We start from the raw sequence: 19227 nt of genomic DNA, 5'->3' as shown, positions 1-19227 counted from the left end.
ATTTCTTACTCTGTACTATCATTATAACTAGAGAGTAAAGCATTTGTAATTGTTATTCCCGTCTATCTGGACTAAAATGTTACGTACAGACAATACAATCCCTCAGCCCTTGAGTCTTGTCTAGTTCTCACGCCCCCAACTCCGAGTCATGTAATTAGAGTTGTCTTTAAATCTGAAACACAGACAAACTCAATCTTTCTCTGCCGTAGTAATGCATACATACGCATATATAGACTAACATTAAATCCATTAGCAATGCGAATAATAATAAGAAAACTACTAACGCACCTCGGTCTCCTAGGGCTTCAGCTACAGATACTATCAAAATCGCCACGTTTCATACCAACTCTAGCTGCAGCATTCGACGTCAAGCCTATAAGCCTCAAAGCAAACTCAATGCATGTTTCGATGTAATTTCACAAGACACTGAATTGGCTTTCACCGCATCCGTCAGTCACCTACCGCAGTTTAAATTAGTCCCCCTTCATTCCTGTCATGCCAAACCTTCCTGGTCCTTGACAGGTAGACTAGCACGGGAGATGCGCTTCTGCCGATCCCTCGGGGCCTGCTTTCTACAGTATCCGTATGCCCTCTGTTGACCGAACCGGCAGAGTCCCCCGGGTCTGTATGTCCCACTGTGCTGGGCCTCATTGTAACAGCACTAGAAAACGGACGACGGTGAACAACAGGCTGTATGTTAATTCGTGCGCTTTGCAACTTTGATTTACCCGGGCGAGACTCCAGAGTGAAAAGTCAAAAAAAAAGTAGGCCGATAAAGGGAATGGTGTATCAACCGGTCTAGCTAGATAGATCTTAAATAGTCGGTGCCATCGTAACAGTCAACTAAACTTCCATGGCGTTGATCGGTTCCAGGAATTCGGTCTGTCACTCTGTATTATCCTCAACGACGCCAATGATCAAACCGCCACATTGGGCTTGTTATTAGCTGCTGCTAGCGAAGTTTTGATCAAAAAGCAAAAACTGGCAAGTCGGCAAGTCTTTGAAACTTCACCGAAGCCGAGGGACACGTCACATTCATCTCTCACCGCGAACAAGATTTTGGCTCTGCAATATCCGTATTGGTGCCTCTCACCTGCACTCCAATCACAGGACATGTCCCCATATTCTACGGATCCGAGTGTTCGGAGACAAGTGAAAACTCGATGTTGATGAAGCACTGAAGCAGTTGGCATCGTACTTTGTCCAGAGTCACAGCCCCCAGTCATTGCTGCAGCTTCATACGTCAACTGATAAATATGAGATCCATCTGGTCAAACAGAAACCCCTCATTTGCTTCATCCATTCTTTCCAGGTGATTTGAATTACTCCCAGTCTTAGCATCTAAACCACATTCTGCAAAACCTGGTACACAACCTGACATTGTCTGACCTCAAAAGTCCCCCCTAGTGGGTAGCAGAAGAATTGACCTCTAAGCTATAGACGACAAAAATAAATAGGCTAAGAAGTGTAGTCAAAGTAGCATAAAGTGGCCTACGAATTTAGTCTCTTATGCTCCTGGCGGCCAACTTTTCTGGTACCCTGATGCCCTCCCCCCCCATCTCCGGGGCATGCCTACCAAAAGACTTCAAAAAAAGTAACCCAACATTTCCGTGCTTTTTCCATCCCTGGACATCATGCCAAGTCAAGACCTTTGCAGAGCCTTATTGGATGCAGGGGGCTCGGCTGATATGTTCTGTTCCAATTCATGCGAGACACTTGGGCCAGTTTATGCAGTTCTGCGACTGAGTGACCAACAAACAGTAGCAGCTGCAGCAGTGCTACTGAAAAGAGGCATCTCTGTCCCCAAAAAACAACATCGCTTGCGCAGCTCTGAACTTTTGTGATATGCATGTTTCACTACATGCTACGCGGTGCTATCATGCTGTGCTGCAGTGTCACACAAGCTCTGCGACTTGCAGCTGAGAAGCATGTGCTTGTGACCCAACCGAATACTTGTTCTTTGGAGTGAGGAACAACATATCCGTAGACCTTATAAAATAATTGTTAAGCGATATAGTCTCGGAAAAGAACCCTGTTTGACCAATACTGAGGGGAAAGAGTGCGCACAAATACTATCATGCATGCTTTGCACAAATACTCCATTGATTCTCATTGACTCTTTTATCTAAGATATATCCAAACTTCAAACTAAGCAAATAAATCTACATAGTCGATGTGCCCTCTTACTCCTGTAGGGGGTATAAGTCATCTCATCTAATTCACCATTAAATAGTTACAAAGAAAATCATATTCCCCAAGAGAGGAAATCGCAAGTCATTACTCTCATAACAGGCCCATCCTCTTTTAGAAATCGCTACCCGGATACGGGCTGGCTATCCCGCTTCCAGGGATGCTGTCATTGCCTGAGAGATAGGTCTGGTCGATCCGGAAGATCCAGTCCATCTTATCCCTTTCGCTCCTTGCCGCGAAGAGCCAGGTATTGTCTGTTCCATAAATGGCAAATACTGCCGATTGCATACGGTCTGGAAGACGCTGAAGGCCAGAACCTCCTGACGAAGCATTACCCCCACTGCCTGTCCAGATGGTAGATATAACGCGACCCGATCCAGTTCGTCGATGTCCTGGTGTAAAGTCGGGTCCTTCTTGACCGTTCTGGGCCCCAGAGTCAGCAGGCCCTTGGAGCAAGCCCATCACCCCAGGTTGACTATCAATGCGAGAGTTTCGCAGACTTATCAGTCCAACCTCATCGCCATCTGTAGCAGAATGCAGATGAAGATATGGTCGTCTTAACTCGACAAATCGCTTGACCCACCGGGTCGAGTCACTGTTGGGAATCATCAAATATCCGCCTTTCAGAACCTTGGGGTTCTTGGGTACCCTAATGACTGTTGCGACAAGTGTAGGCTGCGCTGGGGCATCAGTCGTCAGTCCATCTTCGGGCGGCGCCATATTCGTCAAGCTGAGGATCTTGTCCGAAGGATCAGGGTACTTCTTCCAAAGCTTGAGGCATTTTGTCAAAAGATCTGTTTGTTCTTCATCATATTCCGGCTTTGGTAGTGGTGATGGCAGTTCCTCGACCTGAATAGTTTTATCCTCTTCGGCATTTGTGGCGTCTGATTTCTCTGATGCCACTTCTTCTACGCCATCTTCCTCAGGCTGTTCCTCCAGCCCTTCCGTCTCTGGCACATCTGACTCGTCCCGCTCAACAGCATCGATCTCAGTTTGTGCTTCTTCTTGTTGCTCCGTTTCAGACCCACCCGCCTCGGGCTGTAGTGTTTCTTCAGAATGCCCAGCTTGAGGCGCGTCTGTTGCGGGCTGTTCGTCGTCGTCAAGCAGAGTTTGCGAGTTTTCTGGCGTGTCATTGAGCAGATCGTCATCACTGGGAATAATTGGCTTCAGCTCTGGAGAGGGTTCGGGCGAAGGTTCCTTCTTTTCAGACGTCGTACTGGCTGCATCCAAGCCCAGTTTCGCCAGAACAGCTTCGGTGACTTCCATGGCCGCAGCACGCTTTTTCTTCTTGCGGGCCATAAGAAAATCACTGACCAAAGACACGCCGCGTGGTGTCCAACTTGTCAGGTTCTCTTCTCCCTTCACATAATCGTGCTGACTGTTCAGTCGCCACAAGTCCCCAACCTTTTTGACAGGAGCAGGGCGCATGGCAAGAGTGAAAATGCCAGTTGAAGACCGCACGAAACGAACGTTTTGCCACAATGCCGAGAACATCGAGGTCTGGCGCACATATGATCTTGACAAAATTTGCACGCAAACCTTTTGCGAGAACTTCATCGGCTCGGCCAATTTCTCAGAGCTAATCTCCCAGGAGATAGTCATTTGGACTCGATACTTGTCCTGCGTCACTCGGTCAAGGAGTAGCGAGTTATGTAGACTAGAGTCCCACTGGGAATATATCGTCAGGCTTTTGGTGCCGTTGGCATTATCACGGAAAATTGGGCTTTGTGACAGCTTCAAGGAGATATCAGGCTCAGTAGCTCCCATGTCAGGTGTTTTGCCCGCAGAGTCAACGAGTCTGACCTTGCCTACGCGAACGGCAGTAACACCATCCCACGGAAGAGCATCGCCAGAACTGTGAGAGATATTGATGCCGATCCTTCTTTGCAGGCCTTGGTGAAGCTGGTAGGTTCCAGTATCGAGCTCGCTAGTCTGTGTAACCTCCACTGGACCGTACTCGCCGTTTTCATTAAGCTCCATGATCTGGATCCGAGAAAGCAAATCGTGTTTTTCTTGGGTGAAGAACTGCGATTCATTGATCCGTGACGCTTTGGCTTTGTCTTCCCTGATAGGCACAGCATCTCTCATATCGTCCCAACTAAGCAGCTTATCGAGATGCATCGTCGATACCTTTGCGAAGATGGCGACTCTCAACGTGACGTCTTTGGGAGCGAACAAAGGAATGCTCATACTATGAACACTCTCAAATCGTATCGGCCCCTCGTCAAAGTCTTTGATCATTTGAGTTGTGGTGATGCCATCCTCTTCAGAAATGCCAGGAATGAAGAGTTGTGCGTGGACTTCAGTGCCTTCTCGTTCAGCAAAACCCACAAGTTCGTGCATGACAACATTGAACTTGACGGTGTTGGTCGGTGCCCGAGCATGAGATGGCTCAAGCGAAAGCTTGATGATGCCAACGACATGGGATGTATAAGGTGAGAGGACATCCAATGTGGAGTCCTGAACCCGACATTCAAAGACAGCCTTCAGCGGCACATCGACCTCGCCCACAAGCGTATAGGATGGCATGCAGTTCTCGATGAACGGGTTGTCGAGGCTAAGGTGCTGTGCGTATTCTGGTTGATCGAGATATTGGTGCATTTGTCGCATCTGCCGCACGCGGTCGTGCAGTTTTTCCAAACTCCATAGATGAACCACGCTATGCTTGAAATCGACGACTCGTACGCCAAGACACGGCTTGTGGGCTTCCTCCAGCGCAACATCATCACCCTCGCCGGTAAGACCGTTGAGGACCATATCATAGGAGGAGCACAAGATGTGGCCAACATCCACAGCTGCGAACTGGAAAACAACATGCTCATCAAGTTCGTGACTCATCACTTGGGCTTCCTTGAGAATGGGTGCGTTTTGCAGCACCGCTTCAGCCATCTTGACAAAGTGCCGACCTCTCCAGGCCTTGATAACCCTCTTGGCCGTCTCGATTTCTTCATCAGAAAGAGTTGGGCTCTTCTTGGGCATTTTCAAAGGATCCATTTTCTCCATCTTTTCTTCAAATTGCTTCCGCTGCTGGTTAAGCTGCTTCTGCATATCCTCCTTTAACTCTTGCAACGCAGCCTCCATTTTAACCTTTTCTTGTTTAATCTCTTCGATCTCAACGTTGGCAGCCTCGGCACTCTTGAGTTGTTCTTGGTATTCCTCTTTCTGCTTCTCCAACTTGTTTTGAAGCTCTTCTCGGACCTCTCTTAGCCTGTCATCAGGTTCGCCTTGCTTTGGTGTTGAGGGCATGGTCAAGGCTGTATCCAATGAGAAGTTATCCATTGTTCCGTTCGACAGATACTTTTCCCTTATCGGATAAGAGGAGTCTGAATCGTCTCCGTCTTCACGGACGTTCACTCGTTCAGCTCTAGCCTTTTGCACGTCCTCGAATAGAGCATTCAGCTCTTCGTCGCTCAGGCTGGTCAAGTTCTGGTCAGAGCCCAGGATTGCTCCAGCTGCCTCACGCCTTGCAAGCGACCAATCCGACTCACGGCTGTTTCTTTGGAATATCGAAGGCGTTTCTGGTCTAGAGATGTCGCCGAATTCGGATACCCTGCTGAACGATCTTTCGTGGCCTGGACGAGGACTCGGTGAAGGTGAGCCCCGATCAAGCGCTTGGAGTTGGCTGGCAGTGATTGAGTGGCGAAGCAAGCTCTGTGGTCTCTCTGGTCCCTCAGCCCGTTCAGCCCTTGCTTCCATAGGATGGTTGAATCGGAAGATATGGAAATCACCAAGAATTACACGGTAACCAGAGTGTAGTTGTGATGGCTCAGTGATACGCTTTCCGTTGATCATGACTGAGGCGCCCTCGCTTGGTGTAAGGGTCACCGTTCCATCCGGTGCATTCTCAAAAGAACAATGATCGTGCAGGATTCTGGAACCGTTGAGTCGGATGTTCGCTTGATGATCGGCGTTTGTGTCAACATTGCCAACTGTCGTGGTACCAGGCTTGAGGTTGTAGACCAAACATTCTGCGAGAAGCGGATCGTCTGACAAGTTGACCAAATGGGGCATTTTCTTTGGAGTGTGCAACCCCACGAAACCCTTCTCAATACTGACACCAAGTTCCTCAAGGGCTGCTTCACGTTCCTTGTGGATTTCTTCAGTCTTCAGCAGCTTCTCCTCCCATGTCTGGTTCAAATCTGTCAACAGCTTCTCACTCTGGCTCAACTGTTCTGCGATCTCTGCCTTGGAGACCTTCTTCAGAACACCGTCGGGGCCAGTGATGCTGACCATCTGTTGATCCAGAGGCGTGCCTTCGGCGTATGTCTCCCCTGCGACCACAGCTCCTCCACCTCCTCCGAGTTTGCCTCGTAATAGCGACAGCTCTTCCTTCAATTCTCTGATCATACGGGCGTTGGCATCTTCGTTGACCACAGCGTGGTTCTTGATTCTCTTCGCAGAATCGGCGTATCGAAGAGTACTGAGTGTTTCATCAAAATTGATATCGGCAGGACTGACGGCAGCAATCATTGCCGTCAGACTGTTACCACCCAAGGAGTCCTTTAGCAACCACGTCAAGACACTGTCTCGGTACGGGACTTGCCCGGAGCCCTTTTTCTTCTTGCCAGGCGTGGACAGGTCGGCCAATGCTGCAATAACACGACCCAGTGTTGACAGCGATCGGTTAATTTCGGCACCTTCCTTCAATCGCGCACCAGTCGCACCAGTAGAGTTCGCTCGTTCAGAACCTGCCAAATCGACCAGACTGATTTTTGCGACTTTTTCCAATGCCATTTTTGTGTCGGTGTCGATCTTCTTCTGGGTCAACATGAGAGTGAAGACAGCGTGACTTCGACTCGAGGTCTGGTTCATGTTGGTCGCGGCAACTGTTCGGGCCTTGTTTCCTTCATCCATGAGATGTTCGATCTCCTGGAATCCATTGACTGCAAGCTTGGCGAGATCTTCGACGTAAGGACCAGTAGAAGGGTGCTCTCGAACCTTGAGGTTGCCTTTGGTTGACGGGTTAAGCAGATCGCGTACACGTTCGTTATAGATTTCCAGGTAGGACACTTCAACTGTGCACTTGGTTTTGCCATCCTTTTGAATCTCATCAATCCTCTTGAAAATTTCCTGACAAATCATAGGGACGATACCAATTTCCTTTCCATAACCCATCATAGAGTAAGACTTTCCAGAACCTGTCTGACCATAGGCAAAGATACAGTTGTTGTATCCCTCAAAGGCATTGTCGAGAAGAGGTTGTCCCAGATCGTCGAACAGGTTGGATTGGCCGGCATAATTCGGATCGTCTTTGTTGAATGACCAGTAGGAGCGATCAAAAGCAAAAGCCTTTGGTCCTGAATCTTTTACTCCTTTTCCTTCAGGTGCGGTAATCACCGTCTGATTCCCTTTCATTTCGACAATACATTGTGCATTTCTCTCGATTTCTGCGCTACTTCAGCATTGCTCTTGGTTGTCGCTTCTAATCATGCGCAAAACGCTTACCTCTGCTGTTGAAGGGTCGACATCTTACCACCACCTTAATATTTCCTCCACCGGCGGGCGGCATGATTGCAGATTTGTCCAGGGGACCCGAGCCGGTCCCCTCTAGACAAGAGCTTGTTTATTGAAGATGCGCGGGGTTCGGAGGGGATCGGAGCTACTCTCAATGGAGAGACAGATATATCGGAAGCGTATGATTTATCGAAACGGCATGCGTATCCACGACGTAGTCTCCGTCCGGAGGCTCAGCGCATTGTCTCGTCGCTCGTTGGGATCGTTTGTAAGGGGGGTTGACCGACCGACCGGCCCTTGGAGCACGGCTCAAAGGTACGTATCCAGAAATGACGACACAGTGTCGGTATCGGGTAGGTCGCTGGTTGATCAAGGGTTCCGACAGAGGTTCGCTTTGTAGGTAGTTGACAGTGAAGCCGTCGTATTAAAGATGAGCTAAAAGAATCCTCAACGATTGTCCGAATGGTTGCTTGTCAACAAATTTGGTGGGCGCGATCGCGCATCCTCCTTCCTGCAGTTGGCTTGAGTCCCGTGCTTTGATTGGCAGGCGATTCTGGAGCAGGGGATCTGGGGTCGATGGGAAGCCTGGAGTAGAGTTCACGTGCAAATAACCGTTAATTAACTCTTTGCCGAACATTAACCGCAATCCGACCATTCATGCCATTAACTTCAACGCAAATTAATGTCTAAAACAACGTATCAGAACTTCTCACAAACTCCAAATGTTAACGGCTAACGGTCAAATTAACAAGCCATTATGTGGTATTACCTTCCCGTTTCTATTCCTGTGCTTCCTGTGCAACAGTTTCAACAAGTCGTTAAAATATTAAACACTCAAGCGCTCAATTATCAGAACCGTTGGCTTTACACTGTCACCACAAATTTGTTTAAATAATTCCAGCTATTATTTACAAATAATGTGCAACGTCTGGTAAAGTGAGAAGAGTATTGAATATTGCAGAGTCATGCCTACAAGGTACTAGCAGCCGGACCCTTTACACGTGCCCCTGTACTATTCGAACGATCTACCCGAGCGAAAGATTTGAACTTATGTCTTGCAGCTGTCTTATTAGCTGGCAGGTGGCTCCAGATATTCCAAGTTGTGAAACCTGCCCGCATCGTTTAACTTTTCGAGACTACAGCCCACGGGTTGTGGATGAAAGTTGAAATCTGCCTCACTTACAAGATTCCACAAACCTCTCTGGTTGCCTTGAGCTACTTGCTCAATACGCTCACCGAGAAGAACTCGTAATCTGCATGACGAGGTTGGAGGGAATAAACTCGAGACATACAGGCCAGTGCTACCACAATTGTCCTTCACTTGTTCTTCCGTAACAGGGCGTGTCGTTCACAAACCTGCCTCAGCAGTACTCCCGCTTCGACAATCGTCCTCCGATATGAGGCTGCACTATGGGTTGTTGGCTCTACGGGCGTCTCCTGTAACGTGAATCGTCGCCAATCCTTTAAACTCCAAAGGTTCATGGCTGTAGCTGTTCCCAAAAACGAACAAATCAGCCTATAGTCACACAGTTCGTGGGTACAACGGCCAAAATTGGTCGCACTTCTGCCGGCTTTGGTGGCCCTGAATTCGCCTTGGGGCAAATCATTCCCACCCGACAGATAGGGCATGCTAGTATGAACTAGAATAACAGAATCGCTTGGCTTTCGGCATCGTGGAGAAAGCGAAGGGATCCCTGTGTCGCTTGCAAGATCGGCAACCCGCAGACCTTATCGTCAGACTTTATGTGCCGAGACCCTAGGTCAAGAGATGCACATGGCGCTTGGCCCGCCCAATAAAGCTCTTCAATTATGAAAGCTTGAGCGGGTGATAAGCGCAGATCGGGGTTCGTCCAAGTAAAAAATAAATGACCTTAGGGTTGTTGGGAGAGACAGCCTTGTCGATATGCGCGCGAGACCCCCACATTACGTGCTAAAACGCTCAGGTGTTTGAGCGGGAGCAATAATTGAGTCTCAAATCAGCTAAACTTTCTCTCGATTTACCTTTCTCACTATATTACTGGCATCAGATGCACACATTCGATATTTGCCACGCTGGCAGGGCGGATGCTGGACACCGCCCACCAATGGCCAACCACACCTGATTCGCCTCACTTTCAACTCTCACGGCGTATGGCAGGGGTTTCCTGCGATATTAATTTTGTCAACAAGGAATGGTCAAAGTAAATGTAGCGAATGAAATCCAGCTACCCCTTGAGTAGTTCCAGATTCGTGTTGAGATACCAGCCTGTAAAGCGGTGAGCATAAGTCACACGCAATAGACCAACATACTTTGGGTTTGCATACATTAGCATGAAATGCACCCTCTTTCCATCAGGCACATCGTAACCATATCTTGTGGCAGGTTGTACCATACCGTACCTTATATAAATAAATACCTCTCCTTGACTCAATATCTCTTCACTTTTCCCGTCTATCTTGAATAATCGTAGATTCTCCATGAGAATCGACTGTGCGACCATGTCCTCTTCAATGAACAAATACTGGATTCCTCATCAAGACATCCACAGAAAGGTCATAACCCAGGAGCTTCAGTTCTATCTGGGGCCTCAGGCAACAGTTCGACCATATACGTTGGAGGTATCTCTTTGTCAAGCCAGCCCAGCGGCTATCCTGTGCTCATGTGTTCAAACGTAGGGAGAGGATGGTTTCCTCATCAGCACTCCAGGCTCCTGCCTTACAGACGTTGGTCACTGAAGTCTTATAAAAGAGCTTCCCAGTTTAATTGACACAATTGACAGGAACAAATCGATGATATCTGCCGAAAATCGAAAGATCTTTGGGATCGACAGGCCGCAGCCAAGGTCCAACAAAATCCCGAGAAACTGTTGAAACGACCGTTACACCAGCCTGTCATTGTTTCGAGAGGGTCGTCCAGGGAACCTCATCGACGTTACTATGATTGACCCCGGCATGATGATCATTGAGCTCCGATATGACTCAGCTGTCATGATCATGCTACCTCGTGGTGGATGCCAAGACTCTGGCAGTCAATTGTAGGGGGTTGTCTGCATGTCAAAGTTGTGACCAGCAGCCGTCACCCCAGGTATTGAGGCCCGTAAGGCGTTTTGAGGGCAAGGATTCTAGGGTGCGGTGAAGCAAAAGGCCGTCAGGTAAGAGGCCAATGGTGGAGTAAATGCTGTATGTTGCCCAAGATAGACATGTGGAGGATAAGATACCCAGCTGTTCCGAATTAAGCAAGTGCTTTGATGGGTGCCATGTCTATCCAAAGACACGGTGCCATCTGGCATAATTCCGACCTAACATGCCCAGACGAGTATCAACACTGCCCAAATATATTCGGTTTAGGCATGTAGTGCAGACGGAGCTGCCTGATTGCACGAAAGTCCAGTTGTCAAATTGATAAATTCGGTTCCCGGCAGCACTAGTGATCCAATCGGAATTTGCATTGTGTTTCGTGTCGATATTGCCTAGTGCAGGTCTGCGGGTTCGATCATGTCCTGTCAGTCATTATCACCGCCTTCTGGAAATACATGACGAAGAATCGGGTTTTGATCTGATGCTTCTATGATCTGTCGACTGCAGCTTTAGGGACATCTTTTTGGGGACCAAGCAGCTTTTCGTATTTTTGAAGGTCCATCGGACCAGTTGACCAGAGTACTATCGCTTGAACGCTCACCTGCTTCGACTCTCGGTATAGTGGTTTCCCATGACGGGTAGTCTTCTGTTCTGTAATGTACCCTATTACATTGACATACTCGCCAACACGTGTTTTCTCATCTGTGAGTGATTGCAGAAGCAGGCTTACATCCACTGAAGCAGTGACAGTACTATCCTTCGGATAAAGGTGACCAAGAGCCAAGCGGGCCGAAGAGGTTGAATAAGAGGTGACACTGGAAGCTATTAGCCAACAGTTTCTGCCGTGTGTGAAAGTGCAATCAAGCGATCAAGCACGTCTCAACTCATTTGGGATTGTAAAGGGGCTCACTGGTCCTACCATCCCAGAAACCTGACCTTGTCACCGACCGGTACAGCGGGCAGATCAGACAGCAAGTAAAGCTGAGAGGGAACTGGGCCCCGCGACATGCCAGCTCTGTCAGTCAGGAAATTTTGAGGCCCGAAAGGTGTGATTATGCTGCAGCTTCAGAAGAAATCCCGCAATATTAGGTGTGCCAGTAGCGTAGAATATCTAGAGGCTGAAGAGTTGAATGGAGGTTGAAGAATGAGCTTCACGTGAAATGTTGAAGTTACTGAAGCACAGTGCGGCCGTTAGTGATTGCTCGTTTACTATAATATCTATCGCGTCTACAGTATGAGCTCGCACTCAGGGTAGGTGCCACAAAGCCATCAACTTCTTTCCCATCTCGATGTTCGTCACGCAGTGCTCAGTATTCTGCCACCAAGTCAATATTCTTCCTCGAAATGAGGCTTGCATGGGTGGTGAGTAAATATTTTCTTTAACTTCATCGTAAAATGTACACCCGCGATGACAGGAACACACATCAGCCTCAAGTCGCGAGAGGGTATAGGGTGGGTTAAACGACTCCAGCCTCGGACATTACAAAACTACTGTGTACCGATTGAGAGCACAAGAGACAAAATAAGTCAGCCAGCTAATACCAACCAAGATCAGAAATTAGGTTGCTTATTTTCTGCATCCTGACACTAAGAGGTCAACTTTTTCGGCCCCGTAATTCTGTAGACATCACCACTTCTTCTGCCTCAGTTGGTGGGGTTCAATCTTTCATTTGCACAGTTCACATCTCCATCAGTTATTCACAATGTCTTCCGAATCCTCTCCAAAGTACATTTACAAAATTATCCCTTCGGCGCCTGAGGATCCGTTTCCAAAAGAGCATCCCTTGTCCGAGTTGGACCGCAATGATGGCTTCATTCATTTGAGCACATCATCTCAGGTAAAACTATTTACTTTGGCTGAGGGATATACCATGTCACTAACATAATTAACTAGGTGCCCAAGACTGCAGACTTGTTTTTCACCAAGACGTCTTCGCTCTGGGTTATCAAGCTGGAATATGCCCAGTTTGCTGAGTCAATGAAATGGGAGGGTGGCTTCCCCCACTTGTATGGCAACTTTGGTGCGGATAATATCGATTCTATTGAGAAGTTTGTTCGAGGACAAGACCAAAAATGGGGCCAAGTTATGGAAACATCAACCTGGCTAGAGTAAATGTATCTTTTTCTTACTTTTTGTTTTTAGAATAGGTCTATCTACATGCCGATTTGTCGTTCTTATGCGACTCGAGCTTTAAAGACCTAGATCTTTCTCTACCATACCCTTACAAATGGGATGATAGAAGTCCTTATTCTTCTCAAAGGTGTCCAGAGCAAGCTGTCGATCCACTTTGTTAAGGGCGCGGAACAGAGGTCGCACAAACTTCATACGACCAACCCCTCCGAGTAGAGTGGCGGCATCCTGGTAAATGACAGAATCCTTTGCCTGGAGAGCAATCAGGTAATACGCCGAGAGGATTTCCACGTTCTGCGACGACAGGAAATCGTACGTCTTGCCCATGAGCTGAGCTCGATCGGCAGTTAGATCACCGGACTGTTGTACTTCAGCCAGGAAGACAAGCTTCTGGTTTGCAGTAAAGTTCTCAAGGTCCTTAGCACTGGGCTCGAATTTCTATTTACACGTTAGTGGGTACACGCAAAACAATACAAGAAATTTAACTTACAGCATCCTTCCACTTGTTTGCAAGGTCATAGCACTGGTTTGCCAATGTAGTGTCAAACTCAGGCTTGGGAGGGAGACCGGGTGTGTAGAACTTTTCGTCCCAATCGATCTCGATGATCTTCTTGGCAACTTCCTCGTTTCCGAGGCCGTTGAAGAAGTCGAGGAAGGTCTGCTTGAATTCAAACGAATCAAGGGACTTTCCGGACCACTTGGTGAAGTAAAATGGGATGAACTTGTCAAAGTTCTCTCGGCCAACAACACCCTCCAAATAGTAGAGGAAGTGGAAGCCCTTCTCGTAAGCAACAGTGCTGTAGACGTCCTCAGGATCAACACCTTCATGCTTGATGATGAGCTTGGTGTATTCGTGGTCCTTGCCAAAGAGCTCTACGGCATCCTCTATAACATGGTCAGTCCAAGTTTTGACAGCAATGTGGTGTTACGTACCAAGTGCCTTCCATCCGATAATGGCAGAAAAGTCAAATTCGGCATCACCGTGGATGGTGGCTTGAATACGACGCTCAAGGTACATTGTCCAACCTTCGTTCAGCCAGCTAAAAAACCATCAATACCACAATCCCGATGTTTCAATAGATGTGAACTTACAAGTGCTCCCAGCTGGCGTTGGAGACCAGGTTACCACTCCAGCTGTGGCTCAGTTCATGGGCGATAACATCCACATTCTGGCGATCACCACTGATGATTGTAGGTGTAGCAAAGGTGTAGATGGGGTTCTCCATACCTACAGGCATATCAGCAACTTGTAGAGTAGTGAGCGAGAAAACAACCTACCTCCGTACGGGAAGCTTGGGGGCAGGACAAGAACGTTGTAAGCTCCCCATTTGTAGGGGAAGACAAGCTTCTCTGCCACCTCCATGAACTTCTCCATATCACGCTCAAGTTCCCACTTGCATCCTTCCAACTCATTAGGGCCTGTGGCAACAACGCTTCGAGGACCGATAGGAGCAGTTGCAATATCACCGGAGGCCACAGCAAAAAGGTAAGAGGGAATAGGGACCTTTTGCTCGAACTTGTAGAGCTTCTCCTTGCCGGGAGTCGCCTCGTGGTCTCCAACAGGAACACCACTGGCAACAACAGGGAGAGATGAAGTCAGCTTAAAGGTGAAAGTAGACTTGACATCAGGAGTATCCTGGCAAGGGAAGATGGAACGAGCGTTGATGGCCTGACATTGAGAAAACATGTACGGGTGCTTCTTGTTGGAGGTCTGAGCGGGAGTGAGCCACTGCAGAGCAGTACATTTGCTTGTTGTTTGGAGGTCAATGGCAAGGTCAATTAGCTCGCCTTTGGCAACACCATCAGGCACAGCAATGTGAAGAGGGGCACCGAGAGGGGCATTGAAGCTCTTTAGCTCCCACTTGGACTCTTTGGAATTGATACTGATACTGGAAATGTCGACATAACGAGTATCTAGAACAATCTCCTTGCTCTCTTTGTCAGTCTGTGACTCAAGCTGCAGAACAACAGAGCCCTTGAGCGCCTTCTCGTCAAAGTCGATCTTGAAGTTGGCGGTGGTATGGCGGGTGCGCCAAGCGCTATAGTTTGAGAGAGTGCTGGGATCCCGATTGGCCGTCATGATTGGGTTGACAGTAGCAAATGTGCGTCTAAGGTTGTGTGTGATCGTGACTTGACAGGTTCGCAAAATGGGGGGTTTCTTGAGTGATGAAAACCACGACATTGAGGGTCGTCCAGTAAAAGCTCACAGCAAAATACAGCACACACGACACGACACGACACGACCTGCACCTGCCCGCATTGTAACTGGGCTACATCCATTGAGATTCTTCACAACGACATCACGTGAGGGGACCCGTTCGTGTAGTTTCACCACCTTCCAAAGCCGTATTAAACATGAAAATAGCGGCATATTGAACAGGAACTTTTGTTATCGACGGCATATGACATGGAATCGAAACAAATCTGAGATAATCTTTGAATCAATCTTGCCAAGTAGTTTGCATTGCATTTGCGTCCATATTTGGTCACGTGCAGTTGTATTTGCTGCTAAAGCACTTGCATGAAGTTATATTGCATTACATCGTGAAGAAAACTCCATTAAATCATCAAGACCTGCAATTAATGGAAAATAGATAGTCTAAGCCTCGTAGATGGAGCAATGACAACGGAGCACACGTCTCTTCGGTCATATGTATACTTTTCATCAAACTTGCAGGTTAGTTAGATGGAGTGCATACGCAGGCATACCGAAACTAGTTGAAGGCGGATGAATTCGTCCTATTGAGTATCTAAGATATCCGCAATAATTGGCGATGTTTTCACACCATGTCGTGAGAGAGAAAAAAGAGAGAAGAATCTCAGGGGCGGTCATGGCTCATTCTTCAGTTCCGTCGCTTAGTCGGTGGTTTAATTTCGCATGCCCACGATGGTGTTCACTTCCCGCTCCATGATCATATGTTGTCACTGTTTATTATCTTTACTTCAGGGTATGTACTGGTATAGCTCTTCCCAGCCCCGGGCTAAATACTCAGCAACGGCATAAGGGTCCAATTTGGACTCGGCGATGTCCTTGGCGCTAACGGCCGGAGCAGGGCTTCAAGGGGAATGCGCACAGAAGCAATTACTGAGAGCCGAGCGTGAGGATCGTCTTTGCTGGCCATGGGCTATTACTAGCTCAACGAGCTAGATCGGAACGTCTGTTCGTTTCCCCTGAACCGAGTGATCAATGCAACTTGAATGGCCAACGGGGTTAGACCACTCACTGACAGGAACTGACAGGAACTACTATGACTATGGAACGTGAAATATTATCAAGTAGACGAGGCCATAGTTCATTCAGATATTGTCATCTCCGAGGGCTGATTAGTTTTCTTCCTCGTTTTCTAATACCATGACATAGTAAAACTGAGGCTTTTCGGATCTTTCCACAACCGTGTAATCGAAAAACTAGACGGAGCGTGATTACCCTAGCAGCAGTTGCATTCTGTATTGTTTCTGTATCGCCTGTCTTGAGACACAGATCTAGAGAAACCAAGTCGACCCTTGAGATTTCTTCTTTGAGAACTTCGAGTCACACAAACGCGTTGTTGTTTCAGCAAGACTGGGCAAAAAAAAAACCATTCTCCTCGACAGCGGACATTCCGCGTACAACCCATCATGAACGAGACCGAAGTGCGGATGTATTCCCGTAGAGGCATTGACTAATTAGCACTCACTCGCTGGTAGTGAAGAAACCATCCCGTGGTGCTCCCTGTAAGAGATCTTGGCGTTGCTGCAGGAGGTTTGATGGTGAGGGAGCAAATATCACCCCACGAAACCACCAGAGCGCAAGCGAGCCTGGACCAGGCCTGCGGTGACAACGGTAGAACAGACATTTTGGGTGCAAGGGGGGGGGGATTCCAGCCGTTGATTTAATGCAGGGGCCATCCGGTGGAGGCTTACAGATAATCCCTGGTCTTAGCACGCCAACGTTATCGAAACGTCTTCCACGTTCCAGCTCTGTCACACCCGAAACCGGCCTCCTCGTGAAGCGGTCATAGAAAGGATATGAGAGAGAGAGAGGCAGGGTAGGGTCGCCACGCTGCCAAGCATTTCTGTATGCGTTGCAATGCCAATGCTATTGTTTTATCATGGTAGATCTTGACTAAAGCACAGCATCAAAGCCTCATGTTTCGTTTGAAACACTCTGTGCTATCTTGAGGATCACTTTCCTGTCATTGGCCATGTTTGTTCTCGAGGAAGTGATGTGCATTATTTGCGTGATCACACAGGACAGTTGCAGGTGCGTGTTTCGGTAATCTCGCCATCATCTTCTCTCCTCACGATGTTTGCGCTCGGCCATGTCAGATCAAATGCCGTATTAGCTAAGTCGTCTAGAGTGCACTGGCCACCATATCTGCAACCGAGGTCTTAGACAGAAAAATGAAACTCACTATCTACGGGCTAGATAGTCTCTAACTACAATACGGTTAATGATCCGCATTATTTAGGCTGGTATGTAGGGCTGCACCGCATGTATATTCCACGTGTTTGTAGCTCCCAACCAAAAAGGTACCAAGTCAGGCACCTACACATACATGGACGACGCCACAGAGTAACATCCCCAGAGTATTCACTCTGATTTGAGGTCTAAGCCAGTGGGAACAAGAAAGTGGCGTCCTTCTAAACCAACTCTTCAAGGTATATCGTCCGGACGTCATATTCCCTGCATCCGGTTGTCAAAATTCCCAATCCTTTGGGTCCTCCATTCCCCATACTATGCACCATATGTCATTTGAACCTTTGTTTCATGTAGAGTGTCTGGACGGCTCTTGTTTTCTCATTTGCCTCTTTGCTTGGCTTATATCAATCACTAGCAAGCCGGGTGAGACATGCAGGATCTCGCAGATTTTATTACCAAGGATCAATTAAATCTAAGGGCGAATGTAACAAGGACCTGGACGGCGTCGTTGAGCTGTTTTCTGGGCAACGATAACACAAACTCTTGTTTCTTCATATGAGAACTGTGCTGATCATTTCCAAGTAGCATTTCGATCTGCAACATTAGGTATCCGAGCGAGACACAAATCAAAGATCTTGACTAGTTATCTCCATCATAACGTGATGGCAGGTGATTGCCGGCATGCGATAACTGAAACCCATGCACGCGTTTGCGCTCTGACCAATGCTGATTATGTGCCGTGTCGAAAATCATCATCGAATCTGTATCAATAATAGGTAGGGAGGTAGTAGTGTGGTGGGCAAAATTCACATCTACAGCAGCAGGTGCCTACACTGGAAACGCTGGCGTCGAGGAGATGTCAGTCTAGATCTGAGACTTCCTAAAACCACATTCTAAATGATCCTTGGCCGGGTGCACAGCCCGGACCGACAGCAAGCACGGGATAGTGCAAGGCCCCCCCTGTACGAGTTCTCACGCAAGCGAGCTGAGCTACACAGACTGAAAAAGGGACAGTCTTGCAGATCCAGTAGAGGACGTGCTATTGCCATTCTGTTCTTCATCGTGATGGTGAGGAGACGATGTTACTGCAGCAGCATGTTACAGAGTAGTGGATATAATTCCGTGGTTCGAGTCACAGGGCTTGTCCAAGAGCGATGAGCTTGCCCATAATGGCAATTATCTGGCCAAAAAAGGTATGCTAAAGATGCAGTTCGGAAATGATGAGTTGTTTCTAGATCAATCTCGAGTGGGAAGGAAAGCTGTGCCATCAAACAGCCAAGAAATAGTCGTAACGTTAGGTCCTACTGTCTGGTATGGTTAGCCACTTGCTGGCTAGCAGGTAGGTTATTAGTACTCTGTACACTGTGTTTGGTTTGATAATACGGATAAAAACCGTCGAGAAAACAACGGATACGAGAGAAACCCCCGACTAGCACTGGGTGCGCTTATGTTTCAAACGAAAAGGGAAGTATAGCCATGTGTTATAGGTAAGGTTATTGTCGTCGACTGGGTTGTATGTAAAGTTCAGGTGGGATGGGAAACGAGACGGTAGAAGCAAATAAAAAACGGTTGCGATTAGAATGACGTCGGAGAAACATCCATGCCTACAGCCTGTAAGAGTCCATTGTTTCGAGACTTGTCAGGGAAATTTCCAACATTAGATCCCTATCATACAGGTGATAGGCATGAAGAATTCTAGACGTCGAGTGGACTGCAAGCCACTGAGGCCCTTCTACCCAACTGCATGTGGCACAGTTTTATTCTTGTATACAGAATCTTGTAGATCTACGTTTCCTAGTTTCGTAGATCAAGCGTAAACTTTTTAGTTACTTTTCTCTTTTTTCTTTTCTTTTTCTTGGTCGTTAGTGCCGGGCACATTACGTTACACTCGGGTTTCCCCTGGAGTTGATCAGCGATAATGGACGTCTCCCGACGGGGATACAACAAACCGCCGTTAGCAGCCCTTGTAAAGCGAAAAAGAAGTAAGGAGAAA

General features: G+C 47.7%; 4 protein-coding genes across 4 annotated transcripts; 2 read left to right on the top strand and 2 right to left on the bottom strand.

Moving 5' to 3' along the window:
- Positions 1 to 2304: 2304 nt before the first annotated feature.
- FSST1_006022 (kinesin-3 motor protein uncA) lies at positions 2305 to 7699 on the bottom strand (the record flags this gene model as incomplete). The annotated part of the gene is made up of 2 exons (XM_083232353.1): positions 2305 to 7577; positions 7636 to 7699. The coding sequence occupies 2 exons, from the start codon at positions 7697 to 7699 to the stop codon at positions 2305 to 2307; spliced, it is 5337 nt and encodes a 1778-aa protein (XP_083089452.1).
- A 2423-nt stretch (positions 7700 to 10122) lies between these two features.
- On the top strand, positions 10123 to 10568 carry FSST1_006021 (uncharacterized protein; the record flags this gene model as incomplete). Its single annotated transcript, XM_083232352.1, has 3 exons — positions 10123 to 10242; positions 10300 to 10347; positions 10404 to 10568. 3 exons carry the CDS (start codon positions 10123 to 10125, stop codon positions 10566 to 10568), a joined length of 333 nt encoding a protein of 110 aa, XP_083089451.1.
- A 1836-nt stretch (positions 10569 to 12404) lies between these two features.
- On the top strand, positions 12405 to 12814 carry FSST1_006020 (DUF952 domain-containing protein; the record flags this gene model as incomplete). Its single annotated transcript, XM_083232351.1, has 2 exons — positions 12405 to 12539; positions 12596 to 12814. 2 exons carry the CDS (start codon positions 12405 to 12407, stop codon positions 12812 to 12814), a joined length of 354 nt encoding a protein of 117 aa, XP_083089450.1.
- A 78-nt stretch (positions 12815 to 12892) lies between these two features.
- On the bottom strand, positions 12893 to 15014 carry FSST1_006019 (bifunctional aminopeptidase/epoxide hydrolase; the record flags this gene model as incomplete). Its single annotated transcript, XM_083232350.1, has 5 exons — positions 12893 to 13270; positions 13323 to 13717; positions 13766 to 13872; positions 13925 to 14060; positions 14111 to 15014. 5 exons carry the CDS (start codon positions 15012 to 15014, stop codon positions 12893 to 12895), a joined length of 1920 nt encoding a protein of 639 aa, XP_083089449.1.
- Between the last annotated feature and the right edge of the window lie 4213 nt (positions 15015 to 19227).

The sequence above is a fragment of the Fusarium sambucinum genome, chromosome I (assembly GCF_050947815.1).
Source record: "Fusarium sambucinum isolate potato_lamoka chromosome I, whole genome shotgun sequence".
In the NCBI taxonomy this organism is placed as follows: Eukaryota; Fungi; Ascomycota; class Sordariomycetes; order Hypocreales; family Nectriaceae; genus Fusarium; species Fusarium sambucinum.
Note: the sequence above shows the minus strand (reverse complement) of the source record. Positions and strands in the feature narration are given on the sequence as shown.